Source organism: Lissotriton vulgaris, chromosome 7 (assembly GCF_964263255.1).
Source record: "Lissotriton vulgaris chromosome 7, aLisVul1.2, whole genome shotgun sequence".
NCBI classification, from domain to species: domain Eukaryota; kingdom Metazoa; phylum Chordata; class Amphibia; order Caudata; family Salamandridae; genus Lissotriton; species Lissotriton vulgaris.
In genome coordinates this window covers 719410069-719436417 of record NC_141695.1, presented here as the reverse complement: position 1 = coordinate 719436417, position 26349 = coordinate 719410069, and the positions used below count along the sequence as shown (strand labels likewise).

The window sequence follows — 26349 nt, the reverse complement described above, 5'->3', positions numbered from 1 at the left end:
ATATAAATGCAAACCTGTTTCCCTCTTCTATCCCTCCCCTACCCTTCTCATTCCAAATAACTGAATAACTTATCCACCACTCAAATTACTTTCATATTTCACTATACTAATTCATCACTGATCCTTTATGGTGCCTGGAGTAGCATGCTACTCGCCAAAAAAGCGCGTCAAAACCTCATCAGGGGCAACAAGAGCTATATAAATGCAAACCTTTCCCCCCTCTTCTATCCCTCCGTTATCCTTCTGAATCTAAATTACTAACTAACCTATCCACCAGTCAAATTACTTTCATATTTCACTATACTAATTCCACACTAATCCTTTATGGGTACCGGAGTAGAGTGCTACTCGTCGAAAAAGTGCTTGGACGCCTCGTCAAGGGTAGTAAGTGCTATATAAATGCAATTACAATACAATACTTTTGTAAAGTAGGCGAGACAATTGGAACCTTGAAACATCTATAGTCTTATATTTAAATGAAATCAAACTGCTGAAGCCCCCATATAATCCAATCTTCGATCGTCTCACTCAGAAATGCAAACTCATCCTGAGGCATCTAAGATCTTCATGCCTCTTCATCTCCAGCTCAAAGTTGTTTCTTATCCAAGCCAGAACATTATATTGCTGTGCAAAGCATCCCATGTTTCCTGTTTCTCAGCTTTGAGTACATCAGCAATAATAAAACAACATCTTATGAAATACCTACATCTTGTGTCCTTTATCTCTTGCACTTTGTATTTTATGGTCTCGTGTTTTTCTGGATTTGGGCTTCAAATCAGACACTTTATGTGGAGCTGTGGCTCTGATACACTAAACTTAGATGGCACTTTAGGTCACGGTTGTGCTGCTGTGTCAGTGTTCTGGCTAGGATGAGAGTTTTGCATACAAATTATGTTGGTCAAGAATCTTATTGGTGAGCCTAAAAAAGTCTCTAAAGCAGAAAGGCTAGTTGATATCCTTGAGGAATTTTATGTTGATTATATGTTGATCTAACAGCACTTGATAAAATGGCTCACTGTCAACATTGGGGCTGGGTTGCTGTGAATTATCCCCTTTTGTGGTCCCTCTGATGGTTCACAAACTTATTTATGTAAAAGAACTAGAGCTGTCTGTTCCTCATACAATAGTTTACTTGAAAGGAAAAGCGGGAGTTGGCCAGAGGGTCAGCGTAGTTCTGGAGCCTAAGGGATGAAGGAAATGTAAGGGCTGGGAGAATGACCAAGCGGGCTTTGAAACATATCAATAACCAAATTCATCTACATTGTGTCTCCTTGTGTGCACGGTCCGTCTGAATGATATAATTTATTAATTTTAAGGTTTATCCTCATCTTTTTGAGGCCATCTAGTCATCAATATATTTAATCTCCTTTTTACTTTGATCAAGTGTGCTAATTGAACTGGTGGTTTCCAGTGCTCAGTACCGGCATTTAATCATCAACACTGGGAGTTTTTCATGAGAGCCAGTTGAGGACACATTCATTTTTGGTAAGTGATTTATCCAGAACCACAGGATGTTGAGCCGTGACTAAAACCTGGTTCCCCAGCCCTGAAGTCGGCAGCTCTAGCGATTTTGCCACATCTTATCCCCACTTTAATGGTTAGTAGGTTCCTTTTTAGGCAGCACCAACAGAAGACATGGGCAGGTGCAAGCTGCCTCCTGACGAGAGCCCCAGCACTTATTTTTTTTACAAATTAACCACTGCTTTGATTCAGCACAACCTGTATTCTTTGCTTATTTTTTTAGAGCACTGACGCAAAACAGTCTGAAACAGACCTTTTGATAGTACCATAACTGGCTGCCTAGCCCATCTCGTACCTTCCTAGCTTTTCGCAGAGACTGAAGAGCATGCAGCTTTAGGCATTCATGGCTGGTCCTAACATTTCACTGAGGAGAATTATGGCTGTTCCAATGTGTGGGCTTAGACCTTCTCTGGCTACAGTAGTTGCCCATTTTTTTAGGTCGAGTATTAGTGCACATGCGGTGTTTGCAAGACCTGTGGTAGTCACCATACCGAATATAATCCCACCTGCTGTTTACCATAGGTTTATTGCAGCATTGCTCTTCTTTGCAGCCTCTTAATTGATTCCCAACTCGATGATTCACTTCTGCTTTCTTCCTGAGGAGCACCACACAACTACGGATTTATTTACATTGATTTGTGGCTGTTCACTTTAATTCGGAACTATTTCTTCTAACCTCCTCCCATTCCGACTGCCCTCCATTTTTCTTTAATTTAATTTGTCACAAGCACTTTCAGCGCAGCACACCACGATGTCAAGGATCTTCTGGTGCCTGTTTCACAAGGGTGCAGTTTCTTTTTCTTTTCAGTGCAAGGCAGTTCCGAAAACAACCTTGCTTTACTTTTCAGCTGGGGTCTTGTTGTCTGGACTCTGCCTTTTCTTTGTCTCTGTTGCACTGCGTGTGCACACATTTGTTTTTCGGGCAGAACTTAATTAACTCTTGTGCACTAGAAACACAGTTTGCCCATGGTCTATTTGCCTCCGGGGAAGCCCGTTTCTGCCTGCTTTAGTGAAGGGGGGAGCCGCAACTACAACCCCAGCCAGCCAAGCGGCGAGGATCCTGCCAACGTCAGCTGTACACGCCGGCAGGCGCATATATTCCAGCAAGGGCTCCCACAGAGCAGGAAGCCTGTTTCTGCCGGTTCTAGTGACCGGAAAGAGCCGCAACTACAACCCCCAGCCAGCCAAGCGGCGCAGACCGCCAACGTCCGGCTTCACATCCGACCCCGGGAGGAGACCTGGGAGGGCGAGGGCTGCCCGTGCAGGCACGGTACCTGCAACTTCCGGGGCTCCCGGGCTGAAAGAGAGCCCCGGCGACAGAGAGGAAGTGCGGGTGCTGACGTCCTGGGTCCCAGGAGGGGACCCGGGTGAAGAGCGGCACATAGCAGTGCGGGGTTCCCATGTCTATGGAGAGAGCTCTGCATTGTGCAGCCAGAAGTGTAGAGGAGCTGGAGTGCTCCGGCTGGCCCTCCGCAGACCGGCTGAGTTGAGGATTGTCCATTTGTGCCGATGAAGGCACAGTACCAATGTTTATTTGCTGAGCGGACCCGCTATTGCGGGCTGCTCCAAAGATGGGGCTAAAGTGAGGGGCAAAAGTGACACTGCATGCTGCCTTGCCTGGGAAGCGGGACAGGAGATGTGCATATGGCTGTAAGCGCGAAAGTGAAACTGCATGCTGGCTTGCCTGGGATGGGAAGCGGGACAGGAGCTGTGCGCGAGGCGGTACGTGCGCATCCACAGACTACAATCGCCAAAACCCTGCGCGTGCCCCGGTCTGTACCACTTGCGAGTCAAGTCGCTAATAATAGATCTCGTTGCGACAGCGCTTTCACGCTGCATCGCTAGGCGAGACCTAAAAAGGAGGAAGAAAGGTATAAAGTCGGGTCTTTTTACAAAGGAACTATCAATCCAGGAGGGGGATGAAAGGCACTGAATTACGGAGGAGCGGTCACTGTCTCATCGTAATACAACAATCACGGACTCAATCTTGTCGCACATGGAAATACTTTTTGGGATGCTTAGGGAGGAATTATTTAATTGAGTTAAATCTGGGCTAGAAGGAATGATGGAGAAGCTGTCTAGAATAGAGTTTAAATGGGGTGGTTTGGTGGACTCTAATACTACGGTCAGGAGGAGGGGCAATAATGTCCTATTGTAGTGTAGTTCCTATATTCCTGATAGGTTCTGCGCATTGGAATAATATACACTATATTTTTGACATAGGACTGAGGTCAGTATGTCTCTATAAAGTACATTAAACTTAATTACTTGTGTGTGCCAGCTAACTCAGAGGTCACTAGAAACTTTCTTGAATGAACAAGAAGGGATTAGTTTCTGACAACAGCATAAACATGACAACTTTGTTTCCCTTAGAGTCGGAACAATATCTTTAGAGTCGTGGAAACAATAGATAACCGTTTCACTCAGTCAATCGTGCATGCTTCGTTTCTACAGAGTAGCACAGAAATAGAGAGACGGGCGTTTCAATAAAAAGGGTTTATTGAACAGTCTTATTTCTCATGCAAGAGATATGAACTGCTACAATCGTAAGACAGAATGAGAAGTATAAAATGTACAGCTTTAGCAGTAGGATTAAATAATACTGCAATAGCATGGTCTGTAGCTATGACATATATTCCTAAAAAATATATTCATAAATAACACAGGCTAAAATACTCAACTGGTGCTTCTAAAATAATCCTACCCCGGTGTACCTAACCTAAGTGTAGTACGAGGGAAGAAGTAGGTGCTGTCTTAGTCTGGTTTAGTTATGCCAAGAGTTTACCAAAAGTTTTTCTAGGTTCTAATCAGCTCCATACCTTAGAATGAGAGAGATTGGTATTTCTTTCCCGGAACTCGACCTCTAACACCCCGCAAGGGGAGTCAGAAACACTGGAGCTGGATTCTCTGCGAGGAGGATGACAGCGTCTGGTCAGTGCACAGTTGGGGACTTGACTTCCTTCTGGACTTGCCTTAGAGAGCTGCGTCGTGCAAGTAGGTAGTCGAACCGCACCGAACCGTGCTTTGCCATGGCAAGTAATATATATTATACATTTATGAAATGGCTCGTAAATACAGAAGAAAAAGGGACAAAACCATTTAATTTCAGATTACATAATCATTTAGTTGTGGACAAGGTCATATATTGTCTCTTGAAGTATTCAAAGAATTCTTGTTCTCTATGAATAGTTCTACTATAAGCAGATTACTTGTGGCAAAAAATTAAACATACAAATTTGGAGAAAAAAATTAATCATAGGAAAAAGTTCTTTGACTTGTAAAAAATGAAGGTCACATTCAAAGTCTCTCAGAACACTGTGTGCCAAAATCAAAAGTCAGTGTTAGGGCTTGGAGAAAACATGAAATCTTCTAATCCTGTAGACAAAAAGTCGTCTATCATTGTAGGTGAAAGTTGGATTACCTCGTTTACAAGATTAACCGCACATAGATGTGAAGCAGCGCCTTCAGCATTGGTCGCATCAGCAATGTTCGTATCGGATGTTACCTGCGTGCCTGTTGTTTCCTCTTGTACCTCAGCAGTAGCAATTTGCATCTGTGAGATCTCAATGAATGCCGTCATCAGGATTGGTAGCCGCTGGAGACAACACAGAGCATTGGCCATTACAGGTTCCAGTAGAGTATCGATATCCGTAGGCATGACAGATGGGAGTGTTAGACAGATGTCTAGCACGCATTCTTCACCGCAAAGCAGGCAGCGTAGAACAGGTAAGATGCAATTTTGCCAGATTGGTCTGAATGACAGAAACCATGTGGTATTTAATTTTCGTAGACGAGGTAAGCCTTGCATTTGAACACTTCATCTCCAATCACCCTCCAGGATTTCGCAATTTGCCGCGAAATTGGCACTTTTGTGAAAATGACGTGATTTTTACAAAAGTGTCTGGAGTAGATTATTATCGTATGAAATACCACTTTTTGTGGTATTTCATACGATAATAATCTATGGTTTATTTGTTTTCAGTTGGCCAGCCATCGTAATAAGCCACATAATATATTCTTTCTGTCACATGCCAAGGTCTGGTCTGCAACTCTAGAGCTAAACAAAATGCCCAGGCCCTTCTGCTCCCACACCAGATCCTGTGAGCAGGCCCGATTGCAGCAGCTGCTTCCTTATTTGTAAAATGCAGAGACAATAACAGTCCCACAGCAGTGGTGGAGGGGGCGGGGTGTTTCTCGGTATCCCCTCCGCTCCACTTGCACCAGCACATCCTGTTTTGTGGAACGGTGAGCCACAAAGTAATTTATCTAATGAGAGGACGCACATAGCTGCTTAAGAATCAGAAGCCACAGGAAACGTGCCGACTGCATGGAAAAGACTTTCAAAATGTCCTCAGCGAGGGCACTCATCAAAGAATCATCCCCTCTCAGCACAACTTCGATCTCTATGTCTTGTATTTCATGGTTGCTGCTCTGTCTTCAAACTTACTGGCATGTGACTTTTCTTTCTTCCGCATAGTTCAAAGTTTTATCAGTGAAGATAAATTGCCTCATTTGATATTCTATGGCACACCTGGAACAGAAAAAAAGTCAAAGATCCTTTCCTGTGCCATTGTGCAGTGAGGTAATAAACCCAGTGAGTGGTACATGAGGCAAGGATTGTGGCGATCTGGGTGCCACAAGTGGTTCACTGGATGTAACAAGAACGAGTAGGCACAGAACAAGTGGTGTGCCCAGGCAAAAAATTACATCAGTGAGGTTAGAGGAAGGTGAGCACTCTAACATTGCTGTACCAGCGTGGTAAGAGAGAAGCTGAGATCCAGAAGTACACAAGAGATGCCCTGTTGGTAGTCAATGGTGGTCCAGGCATGTGGTACGAACAGTGAGAGATAGGGACACTTGTAGTGCTTGCTTGCTGGAGTTTTTTGAGGCGGCCCACTAGAGGAGCTACCTTGGGCCTACCTTAGGGGTGACATATGTAATAAAAAGGAAGGTTTGGGCCTGGCATGTAGATAATTTGCCAGGTCGAAGTGGCAGTTTGAAACTGCAAGATGTAACGTTTATTTGTCCAGGACTCAGGGTTCATTTTAAAGAGAGATGATGAGGGTAACCCATTCGGCTGTGGCCCTGTTTGTTCAGCATTATGATGTCTGTAATGCTGCATAAGGTAACTCCTGTTAGAAAGTAGCCCAAAAATTGGATTAATCACTGCAGCTGGTGAGCCTTGCAGGTGACAGGATAACTTTGTAGTGGAACCATCGCAGGCCCCGTGTAAAATAATACCCTGACAAAGGAGAGAACCGCTTAGTGCGTTTTCAGAGTTAGATCTGCTAAGAAACACTTCACGTCCCCCACTCCAACATCTGTGTGTGTATGGTAACTCCTAGGATGTCTTGATGTATTCTTTCATATTTGCCTGCTGGTATATGTTTTAGGCAATACTGAAAATGGAAAATTGTAACAGGCAGAGTAATTTTATTATGAATGATCTGCTCAGTAGCTGGTTTTTCTACCACTGTGAATGGTAATTCTTCCAGTTTTTCAATGCTCAGCACCGCATAGTCTGCTCATCTTTGTGCCAGTTTGATCTGTTTATCAGTGAGATTGAATTCTGAAAACAGTGACATAGTGTTCATTAAACACCAAGGCACATAGCCTGCACGCACGTTTTGTAGTGTCAAGCCTAATAGCATGATAGAACGTAATTGAGAGTGACCATTTTGCAACATGATCAAGTCTTGTCCAATGATGTCTAAGGCAGAAGATACAATGCTGTCCAATGAATATATAGCCTGGACGACCGAGTCGTTAACCCATTGTCTACTACAGAGAGAGATTTATTACGGTCAACTTCTCGTATTCGTTCTGCAGTCTGCTTGGGTAATCTTCCATAATTAATTATAAGCAGCATAGATACCAGCATATATGAAATGTTTTTGACGCGGTTTTCCTGGCCCTAGCAAGAATTCCCTAAGGTCTAAGTGTTGTTTTACATCCTCAAGTGTAGATCTCTGTAGCCAATCAAGGTATAGTTTCCCTACACTGTATGTTGATACTACCCCAGGATGCTGTCTTTGAACATATCTTGGGTCTGGCCTATTGATAGTGAACCCCTGTGTTTTGTTCAGGAATCGATCTTGACAGTTGTTTGTGTCTGTGGGCCAGAGCAACCATTTTTTCCATTCTGGATCTGATCTGCTGTAATGCAAAATATTATGTACGTCGACCCCCCGTGTAGTGCTATTAATTGTAGGTATAGGTATGGTCGGTTTGTTCATGTGTTTGATCTTGGCTAACCCAAGGCAAGACGTTTGTTGGACAGTGTCATTCAAAAACATAATTTGCTCAGGGATGATACAGGCTCTAAACAAAGCTTCTACCCCCTGCACTTGCCAATCTTTTGTACCCCAGAGAGTTTTTGTCTCAATGTTGTCTTTCCAAAAGTTGAAACCCTGTCTAGACAGTTGGGCAATAAAGTCTGCAGAATAAATCTGTTTTGTATTGGTTAACATATTTTTCGTTCCTGTCTTGTTCCCATTTTTAAAATAAAATGATTCAGCATCGGATAAATTGAACCCTGAAAAAAATGGAAATTTCATTGCAAATGTTTTTGAGCTAACCTTTGGCGGTGTAGGACAATATTCCCATTGGTTATACATATATACATTTCTAGGCATTGCAGATTTGTGCAAGAAATGATGACCACAATGGTTATAACAATACATTTGTTCATAGTCTGATGAACCCACTAAATATTCATGTTTTGTGAATACTGCAGACATTTCTAGATCAGACATCATGTTATTAACAGTCTCGAAGTTCCAATCATCAGAAAAGGTACTAGAGGTAATTCAGTCACCTAATGAAATCTTGCATAAGTGTGGAATCTTCAAAAGCTCAGACAGGCCAAAAATGTCATATTCAGTTCTGTCCCAAACTATAACATCTGGTATAGGAACAGCTGTGATGTTCACTGCTGACAAGTCTCTTTGTTCACAATGGGATGATTTGTGTGGTTCGAGAAGTAAATTCACTTTTTTACTTGCTGTATCCATTTGAATATATCTTCCATTTATCAGAATACCCAGAGTTATTACCAGAGCTAACCAAAGTAGAAAGGAGAATATTCCCGAAACAATCCATTGTTCGATCCATGGTGAAACCAGATATGTCTTTTTCAGGAGATGAAAAAAGTCTGTTGCTTGTTCTTTGAAAGTTGTTTGTGCTGGCGACGTTTCTGATTCGCTGGGATTCTCAGAAAACATATCAAAGTTAATGAAATAGCCAAAGGGAGTTCTGCCAATGGTTGGGATTGCATCCAGATTCGTTGAAATCGCTGGAATAACTTGATCACTTGTTATTTTGTTGTAGACAAGTGAATCAGGACGAACTGTTATTTGGGTTTCAAGAGGAACGAGTTCCATAGCTTTGTTGCTTAGTCCTTCTTTTCTCACTGTAGAATCTTCAAAGGTGATGAGTCTCTCAGTTTGAACCTCTTGGATTGTAACTAGCGGAGCGCGTCTGCTACATTTTCGGAGTCCTCTTGGCCTACTGCTTAGTTTCGGCCTCATAGTGTGGTTTGATTAGATCGATGGACACATATCTTTTCTCCTTTTTACCAGCAAGGAGCGGCAGTAACACTGTTCTTGTTCCGGGGATTGCTAGGACAGGTACTGGTTGTCTGTAAGAAGGCCCAAATTTCTTCTTGTCCGTGATCTTTTCTCTGACTAGATCACAAAGCTTTGGGATCCAGCCTTGCTGGGACGGTTGTTTTTTCCCAGTGGTGGTTGGCTTCAGTAACACATTGCTTTGTTTCGATCTTGGTTCATTTAAGTCCTGTAAAAGAGCCAAACGATCTTTGATATCAAATTTCTTATTTTCCAACATTGTTCCATGACAATCAAGATCCGGAACCAACATTCTTGTCCCAAATAGGACCTCATATGGACTGACACCCCCTAGAGAACTTCTTGGCAAATTGTTTAGACTACGTTGGACCCCATAAAGATGTTTCATCCACCCATCATCCGAACCTATTACCCTAGCTGTTATAGACTGATTTATGTCCTGGTTTTTTCTTTCCACAACAGAATTTCCCTCAGGATGGAATGGAGAAGAGTACCGCAATTCAATGCCCAAACTGGCCATGGCTTCTTTGTAAGCTCGAGAGCTAAATGCAGGGCCCTGGTCAGAGTGTAGTGTGCCTATTGCGTATGTGCCGATAAAGACTCGCAAATCTTTTTAACAGTACGAGCGTCATGTGCTGCTAGGATTAGTCCTAATCTATGTTCCATGTTTGGTATTACCCTATCCCCCACTCCAGGTATTCAAGCAAACTGAACATTGTTCGCATCAATTATCTATGAGTATTTGAGTGGAAACTTTTTAGGTAACGGTGCATCACTGCCTTTGCTTGAAGCATTGATAGCCAGCATTATTTCCCTGTCTATTTTAGTTTTTGAACGATTGATTGCAGCTACAGAAGCCGTTTGCACAGCCCCCTTCGCGGCTTCATCAGCCAATGAATTCCCTTCAACGTGAACGCCATCACTTTGATGACTCAGCATGTGTATCACATGAATGTTTTGAAGTCCGTTTCGCAACTGTATTACTTGTTCTCAAAGCGTTTTATACTTGATTGTGCCACCTTTTGCATCTTTGAAACGGCTTTGAAGTCAATTCTGGCAATATTCATTGTAAGATTGAACACAGTAAAAAGAATCGCACACAACGAGTGTGGGGAATTCGCGATCCGTATTTTCAAGTGCCATTTTGAATGCTTGTAGTTCAGCTCGCTGAGCTGTACAATCTCCTAGAAATTGCGTTTTTGTGACCATAGGTCTACATTTGCCATCACGCATACGACCTTTAACGATTGCGCATGCAGCACTATAAGCTTGTTTACCCCTCGTAGCGGGTTGTGCTGATCCGTCAGTATAAATTATACATTCATACTGGTCTAGAGGTAGAATTTCAGTAGGCAGAGGACATTCGTGTTCATATTGCAGGAATGCTTGTGTTTTTAAATAAGGACCAAAAACATATTCAACATCAGTTGCAGCAAGAGAATTAACCCATTGTATCCATCTTGGATGTAAAGCTTTTGCATTCGGAATGCTAACTTTTGTAACTGCTTCTAAGGCTGGTACAGGAGTTGAGACCATATTGTGTTTCCCCTGTGCTAGGGCTCTTTCTTTTGCAACAGCGGTTTGATCTGCTGTCAGAATTCTTTCTGTCAATGTAAATTTAATTTCTGCTTGTGTATACAAATGTGATTTGTATGCAATTGGTACTTTCTCACCTTCATTATAAGTTAAGTAGGTAAATCCACATTTCCCCGGAAATATTGGGATCACTAAGTTGTGTATGTTTACGCATGTTTGTAAGTGTTTTGTTGCTAACATGTATGTTTGAAGCGAACGCAAAATTTCTGTGTGTTCTTTTGTACAATGTGTGATTTTAAAATCAGGCTTGATAAATTCGTAGAGAGGTTTGACCCTTTCTGCATAGTTTAGAATGTATGTTCTTCCAATATTCAGGAAACCTAGAAATCGACTACGTTTTTCAGTGTTTTTGGAGGTTGAAGCAGCGCACACTTTTCTAAAAAGTTGGCTGCCAGGCTTTTGCCTTCACTTGATAGTTCATATCCTAGAAAAAGGACGCTGAGATGGGCAATTCTTGATTTTTTTAAATTAAATTTATAACCCTCAGAGGCGAAGCCCAGGATAATGGTGATCACCCTGTTCAAGTGCCTGTTCAGGTCATCGTTTGTCAGATAGATATCATCGACATACGACGATGCCTCGTCATCATAAGTTTGTAGTAACTCTGTTACTCTTGCTGAGAATAACCCCGGACTATTCTTGAATCCTTGAGGGAGACAACAGCATTGACGCTAGGTCCCCATTATTGAGAAAGTGGTCAAATACTTGCTTTCAGGTGCAATGTTTTGACAAAAGAAACCATTTGAAATATCTAATGTGGTTTTATATTTTTTACACACAATGTTATTCATTAATGCTGTACTGTGTGAATTTTGCACTGCAAATAATTTACAAAAAGAGTTTAGGTGTCTGTAATCCAAAACTTGACGATATGTCACAAAGGATTGTTCATTGATGAGGTGCAAGTTTCAATCCCCCTTTGGTATTCAAGTTGATCTAAGATCTCCCTGACTTGTCTTTTAGCTTTTTGCTTAATTGGATACTGCCTTTGTGCAGTTGGTTGATTTTTTAACTGGATTGTGTGGTGAGGTGATTCCTCATCCCATCCTACATGATTTTTGTATAATACTGGGGCTTGGGCGACTGCCCATTTCCTGGCATAAGTATATTTCAAGTGTACTGGAACATGGTTGGAGAAGGCTGGCATAATGATGTCTACGCCATGTGGGCAGTCCCTGACAAATTGTGGTGGCCAGTCCCGTTCTGCTAGAAGTATATCATAACCTTTTGAAAGTTGCTCCCAAAAGATTTCTATCACTTTTCTTGGTATGTCTCCCTCCATCCGGAGTGTTATCTCATATAACCTATGTGGAAAACTAAACCTAGTGTCTGAGTCTCAACTTGAATGTCTTCATTCAGGTCCACTGTCTCCAGAAGTCCCTTCAGGTTCTCGGGAGCTATTGATACTTCTGCTGGTCTGTCCAAAATTGTCTGAGTCCGTTCTCAATTCTTGAGATGTGTTCTCAGAATCCTCGGCATGTCTGATCTTTAGACCAGCTACTTTCTTCTTGGAGAATTGAGGTTTGTTTTGTTTTTCTGAACGTGTTGATCGTCTTTGGACTTCACGTGTTTTTCTTTTTGATCTGGCCATCCTCTTCTTTTGGATGTCTGTGATGATATCTGAAAGGTACGAGAGGGTATGAGGGTCATGGAACACTTTTCGTGGGGATATATGTGAACCACCTAGGAGCGGGGAGGAGGGTGCTGCTGTAATGGTATAATATGTGATTTTTTGACGACATTTTAATGTGCTGTGCCATGAGTAATTGCTGCTGTGTTGATGTGCTTCTCAGACCCTTTGAACATTGCAGTGCTTCGATTGTTTACACGCCAAATTATTTTTAAAAAAACATTAAGAAAGCTCATGTTGTTTTCGAGCGCTTCTCGCGCTTGCTAGTTGCGTGCTTCTTGCTGATAAAACAGTTTCCTTGTTTTGAAAAATGTCTGTAAAAGTGATCTTATTAATTTTATTAACTGTGATGAATTTGTATCATGTCTACTGCTAATTAAATATGTAAAATCTAAAATTTATTCGCGTACTGCTGCACTTATACTCACATTTAGCACTTTATTTTGAGCCTGCTCTCCTTCCTCCTTGAAGCCTAGCCATTACCTCATTGGGGGTAGAGGGAATGTGTCTTTTTATCTCTCCCTTACTGCCATTTAGGGTCGGCCCCGGAGAAATACAGGTCAGTCTCCTAGTGCTGACTCTATGTGCCCAATTTTCCATACAAATCAGGCCGTTGTGCAGGGGCACCACTGCCATGCCAAAGGAAAGCCCGTCCGTGCCTGGATGATGCCAGGGGCCATGAATGCTGCCCATTTGGACACAATTTCAAATGAGGGTAAGTGGATTCAAAACTCTCAGTCTGAGCTATAGGGGTGGCGCCCTAAAGGTAAGAGAAAAGTTTGCGGTACCCTAAACCTAGCTAAAACAATGACGCACCCCTATGCATACTGCATTTTGCACACTGTGTTAAACATTGATCTGGGAGTTCCCGCATTTACTATTAAAGAAGAGGTAGAGGTGAGGGAGAGGGGAGCTCCTGCCCAGGAGGAGACCTCATGTGCCTAGGTTAATACATGCTCCATGGTTTAACATAGTGTGGAAGTGTGTGAGTTGATCTAAGTCCCGGGCCTAGAATGTGTGTTTATTAAAGAAACCTGGGTCAAGGAGCACTTGAAGCCTGACCTGGTAACAACTGCTCCTCTGGGCTATACTATTGCCAGGGCTGACCGGCCCCTTCGCAAAAGTAGGGCGCTGGCCATTATAGCCAGAAATTCAATTAACAGAGCCTTACAGTTCATTAGCTGAGGCTCGCAAGACACCTGCGAGGTGGCATGGTTCAGACTTAAAGTGAACAGAAAAAAACACTTTCTCTGGGCTCTTAATCTATTTCCACCCTGGCTCTCAAACTCAGTTTATCGAGGCCTGAGGTCACGCGTTGGAACACTATATATTGCAAATCCTAACTTCACAATATTGGGTGATTTTAACTTCCACTTGGAAGATAAGGGTGTAATTATTCTGTCACCTTTCTCAAACTCATGACTAATTTCAGCTTCACTCAGATGGTCAAATCCCCGACTTGTATCGCTGGCCATAGTTTGGATGGTATTTGTACTGATGGAGCGAGTTTCAGAAATAATTTTATTCTGGCTCGTGATGTTAATCTCCCATAACTTGATTAATTATATTAATGGGTTTGTGCATGATTTGTATTATTAATCCAACCTAGAGTAAAATTGCATTCACCAACATGAGGGATTAATATTATGTGCTTTCTGTTGCATCTGGATGTACGTTTAAATAATTAATTAATGTTGTTTTGTCTGTCCTATTGACTTTGTCAACATTAATGCGGCTGATTAATTGATGGCATGTGCTTATTGTGTGTGCTTATGTGTTTGTCTATGTTGTGTCTGTTTATCCATGTTGTGCTCGTCTATCTTTTTACTCTTTCAGATATATAAAGAATCCTGCTGGACCTCATAAAGAATGGTAGATTTTAAATGTGCTGCTTTTCTGTGTGCTTCTGCTAGGTGACTTATACTAATGGGTTAACATTAGCTATGTAGGTTGGAAACAGAATGACTTTCATTACCTGAATTAATTATTGTTTTGTGTTTGTTTAAATAATAGTTTTCTGAAAAAGTGACGCGAGCTAAAAGTGGCGCAATGACGCAAGCAAAAGTGGCGCAGAAAATTGACACTTTCTGAAAAGAGTCCTACTGATGAAAAGCCACATGAGAAAAACTTATTTTGAAAAGGATGAGAAGCCTATAAACCTTTATTGTGAAAAGGTTTGAAAAGAACTGCAAAAGGCACTCTGTGGAGAGGTTTGCTAATGTGCCACGAGAAGCTCAGAACGGACAGGCTCAAGGCCAGGATAAGAGTTGCGGCATTTTTGTGCACTACATGAACAATCTTTGCTACAAAATGTAGCAGCCTAAGGAAGTGCTGCCAGGACTCTGTGCATGAACAATGGCTTTGTGTAAAAGCCTGGACTTGAGGTGGAAGATGTCACAATTTACTGTGGCGTGAGGTGGTTCAGCCAATGGGGAGCCAGAATTCAGCTGATGGTATGTGAAATTAGTTAGTTTAGCCATAGGTTTAGGGTATAAGAATAGGCTCTAGGAGCAGATTTTTGGCTTACGCTTCTTGATTCCAGAGGGACGTGTTCTGCTGTTCGATGATTACACGTAAGGAAAGCTGACTTTAAAAGGCTTTGTTTTCAGGCGATGAGGGTAGAGACAGAGAGTTAGTTAGGATTTGGAAATACTCTTTTTCACTTATTTCTGCTAATGAATAATATTTTCTTGAATTAAGCTCTCTTTATAAATGCTGAATAAAACTTACTTATGACTTTTTAAAATGCTTGCTTAATAAAGTTCCAAAACCTAAGTTTTCTTGAATATGTTTGAATAAACTTTTAAAATGACAAGCTGGTCTTGTTTATTGTAGATAGTTTAAACAACATATCAGATCCATTCGCCTCATGATTCAGCTGCTCTGTTATTTTATGGGCCTGGTATTGAATGGTAAGGTGGTAGATAGTGACATCATTTATGCAGAATTTTAGTAGTAGCGCTGGATCAGTTTTTGGTAGCAGAGGATGGTCATATGTTGTTTTTGACATACATGCTACATACATGATACATATATGTTGGTATAGTCATAGGATTAATGTTTAACATATGTTGAGTTTTTGATTTTGTCAGACTGTTATATGTCGTTTTAAGGGTTTTTCCAGCAGTGTGAAAAATTCCTGGTTTGCCATGGCAAGAGTAGTGTGACTAGAAGAGTTGCACAGTGCATTTGTTCTGCTTCAAAGGGTGATATCGCCGCATATTACGTGTTGTGGACGTACAACACAAGTTTAGGGACATTAGATTGACTGGTTAAATGTATAGTGAGGATTGCCTATGAAATCGTAGCATTGAGCATAGGGACCTGGTGAGCCTGTTTTAAAACTCTCTGTGAAAAGAGTAATAGGATTTATCCAAGCTTGAGTGAAGGGTAAGATAGCGTCGTCTATTCTTATTAACGTTTGACGATTTCTGTGGTTGGTTCATGTCCTGCCAAGAATTCGTGTGTGTATGATCAGGTTTTTCTTGTTTGAAAGTGCGTGAATGATTTGTAATATCAATTGAGTTAAATTTTGAATTGCTAAATGTATCTGCATTCAATTAGAGACACGATTGGTTATTATCTGTTAGAAGGGTATGGTAAGAATTGCTCTATTGGCGATTGAGACTATTCTGTGAGAATAGCGTCGTCTATTCCACGCTGAGAATACTTGAACGAATGTATAAAACTATCTCTTTGTTTAGAGAAGCAGGCAAATGGTTTGTTTTATGTAGTTACTAATTGAGTTTAAAAAAGTAATTGGAAAGTGTTTTTAAAGCCTTCAGGGTAAAGTAAAAGCATTGTAAAGTGCTCCGCGCTATTTAAATACATTTCAGTGCTATTTTATAAACATTCTGAGGTGTCCGATCGAAAAATTGTAAGGGAGGGGCTGTTTTGGGAGCGAGAGCGTGTGGGGAGAGCCTGGAGCTGCAGCGGCTGTGTGCGTCATAGCCGCCGCGCTCTGATTGGTAGAAATATCCGGCGCGTCATAATAGAGCCGCGCTCTGATTGGCTGAGGCGACCGGAGTGTCAGAGCAAAGCAGCGCTCTGATTGGCTGAAGTGTCGCCAACAGCTCTGTGATTGGCTCAGGCGCGTTGCCATTTCGGAAATAGTTATTAATATTTTGTGAGTGTCCCCATTCTGATTTCTGTCCTCGTTTCAGTTGCGCTATTAAAAATAAAAAACGTGTGTCACAGCTGATGCATGTTATTGGCTTTGGAGCAGCTGGAGAGTGTCGCGCGTTGTGCTTAAGCTAAATAGCACATTGTTATGAGCCGATGAGCTCCGAGTGTTTTGGCTTTGTTTCTTTAAATGCGAGTACCCTGGCATAAAAATTTGATTTCAATCAGGCAGATAGTTTAGAGAATACGTCCCTGAAAACTGCAGCGGCTGTGAGCATCAGAGCCGCCGTGCACTGATTGGCTAAATGGTCCGGCGTGTCATAGCAAGGCAGCGCTGTGATAGGCTGAAACGTCATAGACGGTGTATTTAGATTGGCTGAGGCGTCGTGCAAAGCAGCGCTGTGATTCGCTGACAGCGTTTTAATGTTTAGAAGTGGTTGCCCGTGATATTTATATTTTGCAAGTGTCCCCAAGTTTAGTACATAATAAAGAGCAATAGATCAGCTGATACACTCGAATATAGAAATAAACTCCCGCTTTACTTTCCCTCGCTACTACAATCGTGCTGTTGTTTTAAAGGGAAGCGTGTGAATGCTGATGCGTGTGGCGCGCGTTCCAGTGTTGCGCGTTGGGCTGCTTGGAGCGCGAGGGGAGAGAGAGACTGCAGCAGCAGCGGTATACAGTCACAGCAACAGCCGCGCTGTGATTGGACGAGCGTTGCGAAAGCCGGGTTCTGATTGGCTGGAGCATTTGCAGCCGCCGTGCTATGATTGGCCGAGGCATTCCAAATGACTGATGCACATTGTTTACTTCTGCTCTAGCGCTAGTGCCCAGAGCTTAGTTTTCTTGGAGTTAGATTGCTGGGAGTTCTGGTGGAATTGCTTGCGTCGCTCTGTGGTCTGCGTTTTCGGAACTGCTCTTTTTGGGACGGGTTTCGCCTCCTATTTATCTTGTAGAGTGAGTGGTGGTGAGCCTTGAACGCTGTTCCTGTTTGGTGGCTGTCGCGTTCTTGACGTGGCGTTTGTGTCTAGTCCTTGCCAGCGTAGACCGTCATTTGCATATTTTCGGAAGCAGAGTTACAGGCGTTTATTCTTGTCTGCCCGTTTATGCCTGATATCTGCATCTGCTGTTGCTTTCACGAGTGGGTGTACGTTCTGACAGAGTAATGTTTTGAGAGCCTAGCGCTTGGGATAAGGCAGTGTCTGGTTCAGTGAGATGAGTGTTGCCAAATGCCCTGTCAGTGAAGCACATGTTAATTAAAACACTTCATCGGTTTTTCTGTGTGTGTGCTTATAGATGAGGGCAGCTGTCAAACACCTCATTGTGAAGAAAAATGTATTCATGTTGAGTAATCATTGGCTCTGTCTAGAAACTCAGTGAGTTTCTAAGCAGTTTTGGATCTATGCATTGACATTAGAAATAGCTCAAGGAGAAACTTCTAGCTAATTAACAAGGATCATAGCAAAGGCCACAGCTGTAATCTTAAAGCTGATTGACAGAGGGGGAGAGCGAAGGATCGTACAGCGTAATTAAATTAAATAAATAAACATTACTGAGCCTTATGCTGGCTGCTGTATTAATGACAAGGTGTAATTATAGTGTCCCATAAAGCTGCATATAAATTATTAACAGTAGCGTAGCAGCAATTGATTACTAAAGTAAACAAAGTGTATTAGGAAGGTTGCCTGTGTTTAAGGTGGTCGTGCACGCAGAAGTATTATTTTAAAAATATCCAGTTCTGCCCTTAATTTTGATTTATTAGTTAAATTACTTCCATTGGTGCTTTCAGTTGGTTTATTTTTCTACAGCCCAAATTGAGAAAGTAAAGTCTGAAAATCGGTAGGCTTTGTGGATTAATTAGTGAATTTTGCGTGTTAATAAATAATTTTATTTGTTGTAGTCAATAATAATAAGGTAAGTATATAAAAATATGGATAACAATTATCTAAAGAAAGAGAAAAAGTTTTCCTGGTACCAGAAAATGAAAAAGGTTGTTGCTACATGCAAGAGCAAATTAAAGATTTCCAAATCAGCGAATGTAAATAATAAACCTGTCAGAGAAGAATTAATTGATCATTTTAAAAATGATGTTGTAAATACAGATCAGGACAGAATTTCAAGCAGATCCCCAGGAACAGATTAATGTGACGCCAAGAGTCCCAGTTCAGATTAATAGAGTCCCAGCCCAGACCCCTTCTCAAGGTGTCACAACAGAAAGGTATTATGAGATGCCTAGTACTTCTGGAATTAATATTCCTGATCATGTAAATTCTACAAATGATTTAATTGAGCAGTTAACGTCAGACATGGAAGCAGTGACAGTTCCTGTGACAATTGGACCTGATCTCTCAGTGCTTAAAAAAGATTAAACTAGTCCCACAGCTTTAACGGTCACATTGAATTGTGAAATTCAAAAGTTTGCTGAAAAACTTTATTCTACTGTACCTGAAAATGAGCTAGTAATGATTCCAACTCAGCAAGAGAGAGTGATGACTTTAGCTTCAGCTAGTGAGGACTCTGACGTTGATCTGATTGACCTGACACAGCTTAATGAGTACAAATTACTGGATGTTGCAAAATTTAAAAGCGATTTAGAAGAATTAATAAATGATACAATCAGTACAGACAGATTAAAAACATATCAGGATGATGAGGACATTGAAGGCTTGAACAATACAGGTAGGATTGCCCCTGCCCATATAAAAGATTTAATTTGGACTTTGAGAAAAAGGGGTAGTCTGAATAAATGGAAAACAAAATGGAGGAAGAAAAAAGAGAAAGAAAAAGCGACTTTAGCTTTGCAGGCAAGTGTAAAAATACACAGATGCAGGATTAGATAAATAAGCAGCAACAGCTGCTGAATGAACAGCTACAAATACAGCGACAGGAGGTGATTCAGCAGAATGAGATATCTCCGCCGCCATTTCCAAATTATGTTAATGAGCAGAAATACAATACAGATACAGGATTCAGTGGAGACCAGGAAAACCAGTTAAAATTGCAAACAAGCAGGGAAACTCATTTCCTAATGTTCCACAGTACAAGATGAAGTCAGAAATAATAAAAGGAGTTATTCCTGTTATTGAAAAATTCGTTAAGCAGGGTGTCCTAAAAGAGATTGAGAACAGTCTTTGTAACTCACCAGATATGGGTATTAGAAAGCCAGATGAAACGTACAGAATAGTACAAGACCTGAGAAAGGTTAACGAGATATATATCCCTGGTTGTCCTATTGTGCCCAACACAGCAGAGATCCTTTGTCAAATACCACATGATGCTAAGTGGTATTGGGTCTCAATGTACCCAGAGAGTCAACGAATTTTTGCTTTCAGGTTCCAAGAGAAAATTCCCAGTCAGGTAACTATTGAGAGAATTAAAATGATTCAGGCAATGGAATCCCCAAAGACACAAACAGAGGTAAGAATGTTCCTAGGCATGGTTGGTTACTGTTGCCAATGGATTAGTGGTTTCGCAGTAATTAGGAGACCATTGCAAAGACTGACAAAAGCAGATATAAGAGACCGAATTGTCCTGGCAAAAATTGAGCTCGAAGCCATTGAGCAATTTAAAAAGAGTTTGTGTGAAGCTCCTGTTCAGGGCATGCCAGACTTCAACAAAGAAATTGAGCTTCTTGACGAAATAGCAGTGATAAAATGTGCTGCAAATGGAGAGAAAAATAATTATGTCTCAAAAGGCAATGAGCAGGCAGGTACCATTGTTAAGTTTTGTGCTCAGGAGTGGGTTGCAATCAATGGGGAAAAATTCAATGAACATGTTTCAAGCATCCTCATACTAATCTTTGCAATTCAGACATGGCAAGAATTAAAACAATTACAAGATGAGGCACATGATGAGGAGAAAAACACATGGCTCAAAGAAGGTTTCAGACAGCAAGAGGAAGATGAAATTTGGGTTTACAAAGACGACAGACCTGTTATGCCCAATTGCATGATTGCTGACATGGCACGGATGTACCATGGTCCAATTGAAAGTTTGGGAACCATAGGCCGGGAGGGTGGTTCATTTACAAATATTCAAATAGATCTTTTTGAAGTGCCCCAACATAACAAATTGAGATATGTCCTAGTCATCATTTGTTTATTTTCAAAATGGGTAGAAGCTTTTCCAACAAGAAAGAATGATACATTTTCTGTATTCCATCAGTTGGGAACAGATGTGGAAAAGGAGCAGGCTCATAATATATTGCCAGGAGACTTGGTCAGGACAAAGGTTCATCGGAGGAAGAACTGTTTGGTACCCAGGTGGCAGAAAGCAAGGCAAGTGATTTCAGTCACAACAAATGTTGTGAAGTGCAGGGGTCTGAAAAGGTGGGTGCATGCAAATCATGCCCTTTGTGTACCTGCACCTGATAACCGTGATAAAGATAGTGAAGACACTGCAACTGATTCAGACTCTGAAGAAGAAAGTTCTGAAGAAAATCCAGATCTTGAAGATCGACAAGGTGGTCGACATCTGGATGATGATGTCAATATGAATGAAACATTGAATGAAAAAGATCTAGTGATTGTAATTCTAGATTCAGAAAATGATGAAAATCTGCTAGAAAAAGAATCTCAAGCAGAGAAAAAAGATTCTGTAGCAGGAAAAGTTTCGGAAGCAGAACATTCTGAGCAAAAAGACAATCAAGTCCGGGAGAGTATTGAAAAGCAGAAGAGTAGCTCTGAATGCGGGAACAAGAATCCTGAAACTGGGAAGCTGAAGGTGATCCCTTAAGAAGAGGAAGAATTGCCAAGTACCAGCTACAGAGATGTTGTTCCTAATGGAGTGAAGCTGCTGAGTAAAGAAGTTCCAAGATACAGTATTGAAATCTCTGAAACTGACTATGATGAAAGTGATGAAGAATCTGAAATAAGAAAATTCAGAAAAAAGGCTTGGAAAGCTGAATGTAATGAAATCAAGCCTAAGAAGAAACTCTTGAGAAAAGGTGATGTCTGGCCTGAAGAAGATTTGAAGTTCAAATCCATGAATACATTGAAAGATCAAGTCAATGATATATCTAGTCAGAAGAGTGATTCAGACAAAAAAGAGCAAGCTGGAAAGAAAATTGAAATGATTACCAAGAAAAGCAAAAGACCATTGAGAGCAAATGAAAAATACAAGTCTCCAGAATGGGCCTACATAAATATTGCTCCAGTAGTTGAGGAGCGCAGTAGCAGTCAGGCGGACTTTGAAGAAAATGGTGACAATGACTAGGTTTAGTTTTCTTTAAGTTGAAGTTTATTTTTGGCATAAGGCCGAAGAAATTGTGTTAGGGTGACACAAGGTCGAAGAAATTGTGTTAGCTGGAAACACTTTTATGTAAGACGCAAGGTCGAAGAAAACATGTTTTAGAATTTGAAAAAAAAGGGGTATATATACTATGTACTAATTACTAATTTTTCAAAAAAAATTCACAAATTTACGTTTTTGTTTTTTGTTTTGTTTTATAATACTCGGATTGATATTTGTTTTGTTGGTGCAATTCAAAAAGTAGTTATGCAATTTAAAACTTAGTTATCTATAAATTCATTGGGGGTTGGGGATTCAAAGGTGGGAAGGATCCAAATTAGCTGAATAAAGAAAGGGTAAAGGATATAGAATTAGTAGGATGTAAGACTCAATACTCAATATGAAAGTTGCAGAAATATAGATGAAATTAGAGTTTAAATACTAATCCTGAGTAAGCCTGAAACATGTTCAATAGATAAAAATTTTAAGTAAAATTTTTGGATTTTGTTTGGTGATTTTGAAATCACCAGATGAGGGAGTTGATGGAGTGAGTTTCAGAAATAATTTTATTCTGGCTCGTGATCTTAATCTCCCATAACTTGATTAATTATATTAATGGGTTTGTGCATGATTTGTATTATTAATCCAACCTAGAGTAAAATTGCATTCACCAACATGAGGGATTAATATTATGTGCTTTCTGTTGCATCTGCATGTACGTTTAAATAATTAATTAAGGTGTTTTGTCTGTCCTATTGACTTTGTCAACATTAATGCGGCTGATTAATTGATGGCATGTGCTTATTGTGTGTGCTTATGTGTTTGTCTATGTTGTGTCTGTTTATCCATGTTGTGTTCGTCTATCTTTTTACTCTTTCAGATATATAAAGAATCCTGCTGGACCTCATGAAGAATGGTAGATTTTAAATGTGCTGCTTTTCTGTGTGCTTCTGCTAGGTGACTTATACTAATGGGTTAACATTAGCTATGTAGGTTGGAAACAGAATGACTTTCATTACCTGAATTAATTATTGTTTTGTGTTTGTTTAAATAATAGTTTTCTGAAAAAGTGACGCGAGCTAAAAGTGGCGCATTGACGCAAGCAAAAGTGGCGCAGAAAATTAACGCTTTCTGAAAAGAGGCCTACTGATGAAAAGCCACATGAGAAAAACTTATTTTGAAAAGGATGAGAAGCCTACAAACTTTTATTGTGAAAAGGTTTGAAAAGAACTGCAAAAGGCACTCTGTGGAGAGGTTTGCTAATGTGCCACGAGAAGCTCAGAACGGACAGGCTCGAGGCCAGGATGTGAGTCGCGGCATTTTTGTGCACTACATGAACAATCTTTGCTACAAAATGTAGCAGCCTAAGGAAGTGCTGCCAGGACTCTGTGCATGAACAATGGCTTTGTGTAAAAACCTGGACTTGAGGTGGAAGATGTCACAATTTACTGTGGCGTGAGGTGGTTCAGCCAATGGGGAGCCAGAATTCAGCTGATGGTATGTGAAATTAGTTAGTTTAGCCATAGTTTTAGGGTATAAGAATAGGCTCTAGGAGCAGATTTTTGGATTACGCTTCTTGATTCCAGAGGGACGTGTTCTGCTGTTCGATGATTACACGCAAGGAAAGCTGACTTTAAAAGACTTTGTTTTCAGGCGATGAGGGTAGAGACAGAGAGTTAGTTAGGATTTGGAAATGCTCTTTTTCACTTATTTGTGCTAATGAATAATATTTTCCTGAATTAAGCTCTCTTTATAAATGCTGAATAAAACTTACTTATGACTTTTTTAAAATGCTTGCTTAATAAAGTTCCAAAACCTAGGTTTTCTTGAATATGTTTGAATAAACTTTTAAAATGACAAGCTGGTCTTGTTTATTGTAGATAGTTTAAACAACATATCAGATCCATTCGCCTCATGATTCAGCTGCTCTGTTATTTTATGGGCCTGGTATTGAATGGTAAGGTGGTAGATAGTGACATCATTTATGCAGAATTTTAGTAGGAGCGCTGGATCAGTACTAACCACTTGGCCCTGGTTGTGCTAGATATTCTCCCTTAGGATGGATAGATCACCGAGTGAATTTCAAAATTGTACTGCAGAACAGGTGCAGTATAAACCAATATCATATAGAAATTGGAGCAAAATTCCTACCCATGATTTGGATTTGACGCTAAGAGATTCCCTAGTGAAAAATAATTGTTTACAGGAACCTATTCCAGAAGATTTTAATGATTGGGTTTAGGCCGTAATCATGCAGGTTGCACTGTTAAACAAAGGTCTGCACCAGAGCTAAAGTGACCACTCCCTGGTTTTCAGACAAACTGAAAGACAAAGGGAGACAAAGGAGACACGTGAAAAATAAAAAAAGAACTTACCTGCTGCCTTCCACCATCGTGTCGCACTCTCCTCCTCCTCTCCTCTTCTCAAGGCACAGGCTCCCAGACTGCCCTGCAACCAATCCTGAAGCTGTTCTCATTCATGACAGCAGATTCAGGATTGACCTGTGCGCCCAAGATTTGCTCTTCAGGACAGACTGGGAGCCGGTGCCTGCTCTTTCCAACCCCAGCAATGCAGCTGGGGCTGGAGAGAGCTTCACTGCGCACGTTGGGTGGCTGGCCTAAGACTGCTCCCTCCAGAGCCACATGCGCAGGGAGGGCAGTGCACTACCACTCCCCTCAGTGCCTGTCGTCACTGTGGCTATGCCCCCAAGACTGGGCACAAGAAAAAAAAAACGATAATGATACGGGTTTTAAATCCATTTTATCATTGTTTTTTCATGTTTTGGAGGGTGCTGACAGGGGAGGGCGATGCTCCTCGGCCATAGCAGAGGAGTCGCCCCTGGATGCCATGTGGCCCTAAATGTTCTTTTAAAAATGTTATTAAGTTGTGCCCTTGCCCTTGTCTCTCTTCCAGAGCCACAAAGATATCAACTGCTTCTAAACTGATTTTTGTTGCATCTCTAGTAATAGTTTTCTAATACATAACTTAATTTCTCGACTGCCATGGTCTTATGCCATTTGTGTCTAGTGTAGTGGTTCTTCAAGGTTACCCCTCTATATACCCCCATGAAGCTATAGATCCTGGCTAGAGCAATATCTATGATTTGAACATCAAAACAACACATAACAATACATAAATATACATCATACAAATACACAAATTACTAAATATTATATTTAATTCACAAATTAAAACATATATAGGAATTTTAAATTCAATTGAAAGGTTGGCGCATTTTAAAATTCGTTTTTATTTTCAAGAGGCAAAGCAATATGCTAAGAATCGAGCATATCAGTTTGTCTTTTTTACTCCTAATGCAAGTTCAGTTTTTATTGAGGTATACCAGTGCTTCAACTGAGGTCACCAAGCTTCCGTAATAAATTCTGTTTGCTCTACGTGTACTGCACCCACAAATCCATATACGGATACCTACGCAATGTTTACCCCCTGTTTTCATATTTCTTCACATTTACTAAGTTTTAACATTTTCAAATATACACTTTGCTTTTTTAGGTGTTCAAATTTTATTAACTTAAGTTTAATTATTTGTCTAGAAATGTTATAGAGCTATGAGTGGCTCTTTTTGATTACTTCAGAGTGCTAAAATTATGGATGCAATCACAAAGTTTATTAGTATTCACTTTAAGCAACCTTACAAGGAGTCTAAAGTAAGCTCATAACTGACTTACCGCATTCCTTCGAGGGCAATTTTATCCAGGTTGGGGGTGTCTTTTGTTTTGTCCCAGTTTGCCCCAATATCACCCCATCCAATGTCATCTGCTAAAATGATTATGAAGTTTGGCTTTTGGAAGCGTCTTTTCTGGTCTTCAAAACAAAAATTCTGAAGGTGATAGAAGATGACAATAAAAAAAGCAACCAGAAACGTCGAAAGCAAAGACAGGCCCTCCATCATGTAGAGCAACCAGCTCTCCGCTGTGGCAGCCTATGATGGGTAATGCATCTGTTCCATCTTCATATTAAGCTTTTGAAGAAAACAGTCACATGATCTGTGCCATACAATATTTTGACTTGGAAAAAGATACGTAAATGCAAAAGGCAAAATGTCTCATCGATGGCACTATGTGAAAGTCCAATTTTCCATTTCTTTAAGTCTAAATGTTTTTCGATCTTCGTCACGCTAATTTCAGAAACAAGAAATTTGCGTCTAATATATGAAATAGTTGATCTCCATTATGATACTGCCACTCCATGTACAACGTCTGGATAGTTTCCCATGCTCTATGATCCATTAATACAAATGAGTTGATGAAGCCTATTCTGGAAAAAAAAGTAGGGGATATTGTGAATAAAAAAAAAATCATATTAGCATGAAAAGTGATTTGCTAGTGAATTCAATGACAGCGTTAGGGTTACTCTTAAGTTTATAATGTGCATGAATAGCCAATAATCTCTCCAATCATAAGAAAGTTACAGGTTCAGAGGAGGAGTCAATAAGAAATACATCGATATAACAAAACAGAATTTTCGCCAAAGTAACCCACACTGGCCTTTGATGCATGTGCCCTTCTGAAGCAAAAAGGGAAATAGCACTTAGTGGGGCATATTTACAAGACCCCTGCGCCACCGGAGCATCACTTTTTTTGACGCTCTGATGGTGCAAAATACTGAGACCAGGCCACATAAAGCCACCTGTGGCGTAACAAA

At 40.8% G+C, this 26349-nt stretch overlaps 1 protein-coding gene across 8 annotated transcripts in view; it reads right to left on the bottom strand.

The window, feature by feature from the left end:
- The window catches only part of ARSG (arylsulfatase G), a 2325381-nt gene that overhangs the window by 987480 nt on the left and 1311552 nt on the right, over positions 1–26349 (bottom strand). For all 8 annotated transcript variants that reach the window (XM_086930959.1, XM_086930958.1, XM_086930961.1 and 5 more), the window contains one exon: positions 25374–25962. In XM_086930959.1, coding sequence (XP_086787085.1) covers positions 25374–25597 — 224 coding nt within the window. In that variant the 5' untranslated portion in view covers positions 25598–25962. The remainder of the gene's footprint in view (positions 1–25373; positions 25963–26349) is intronic.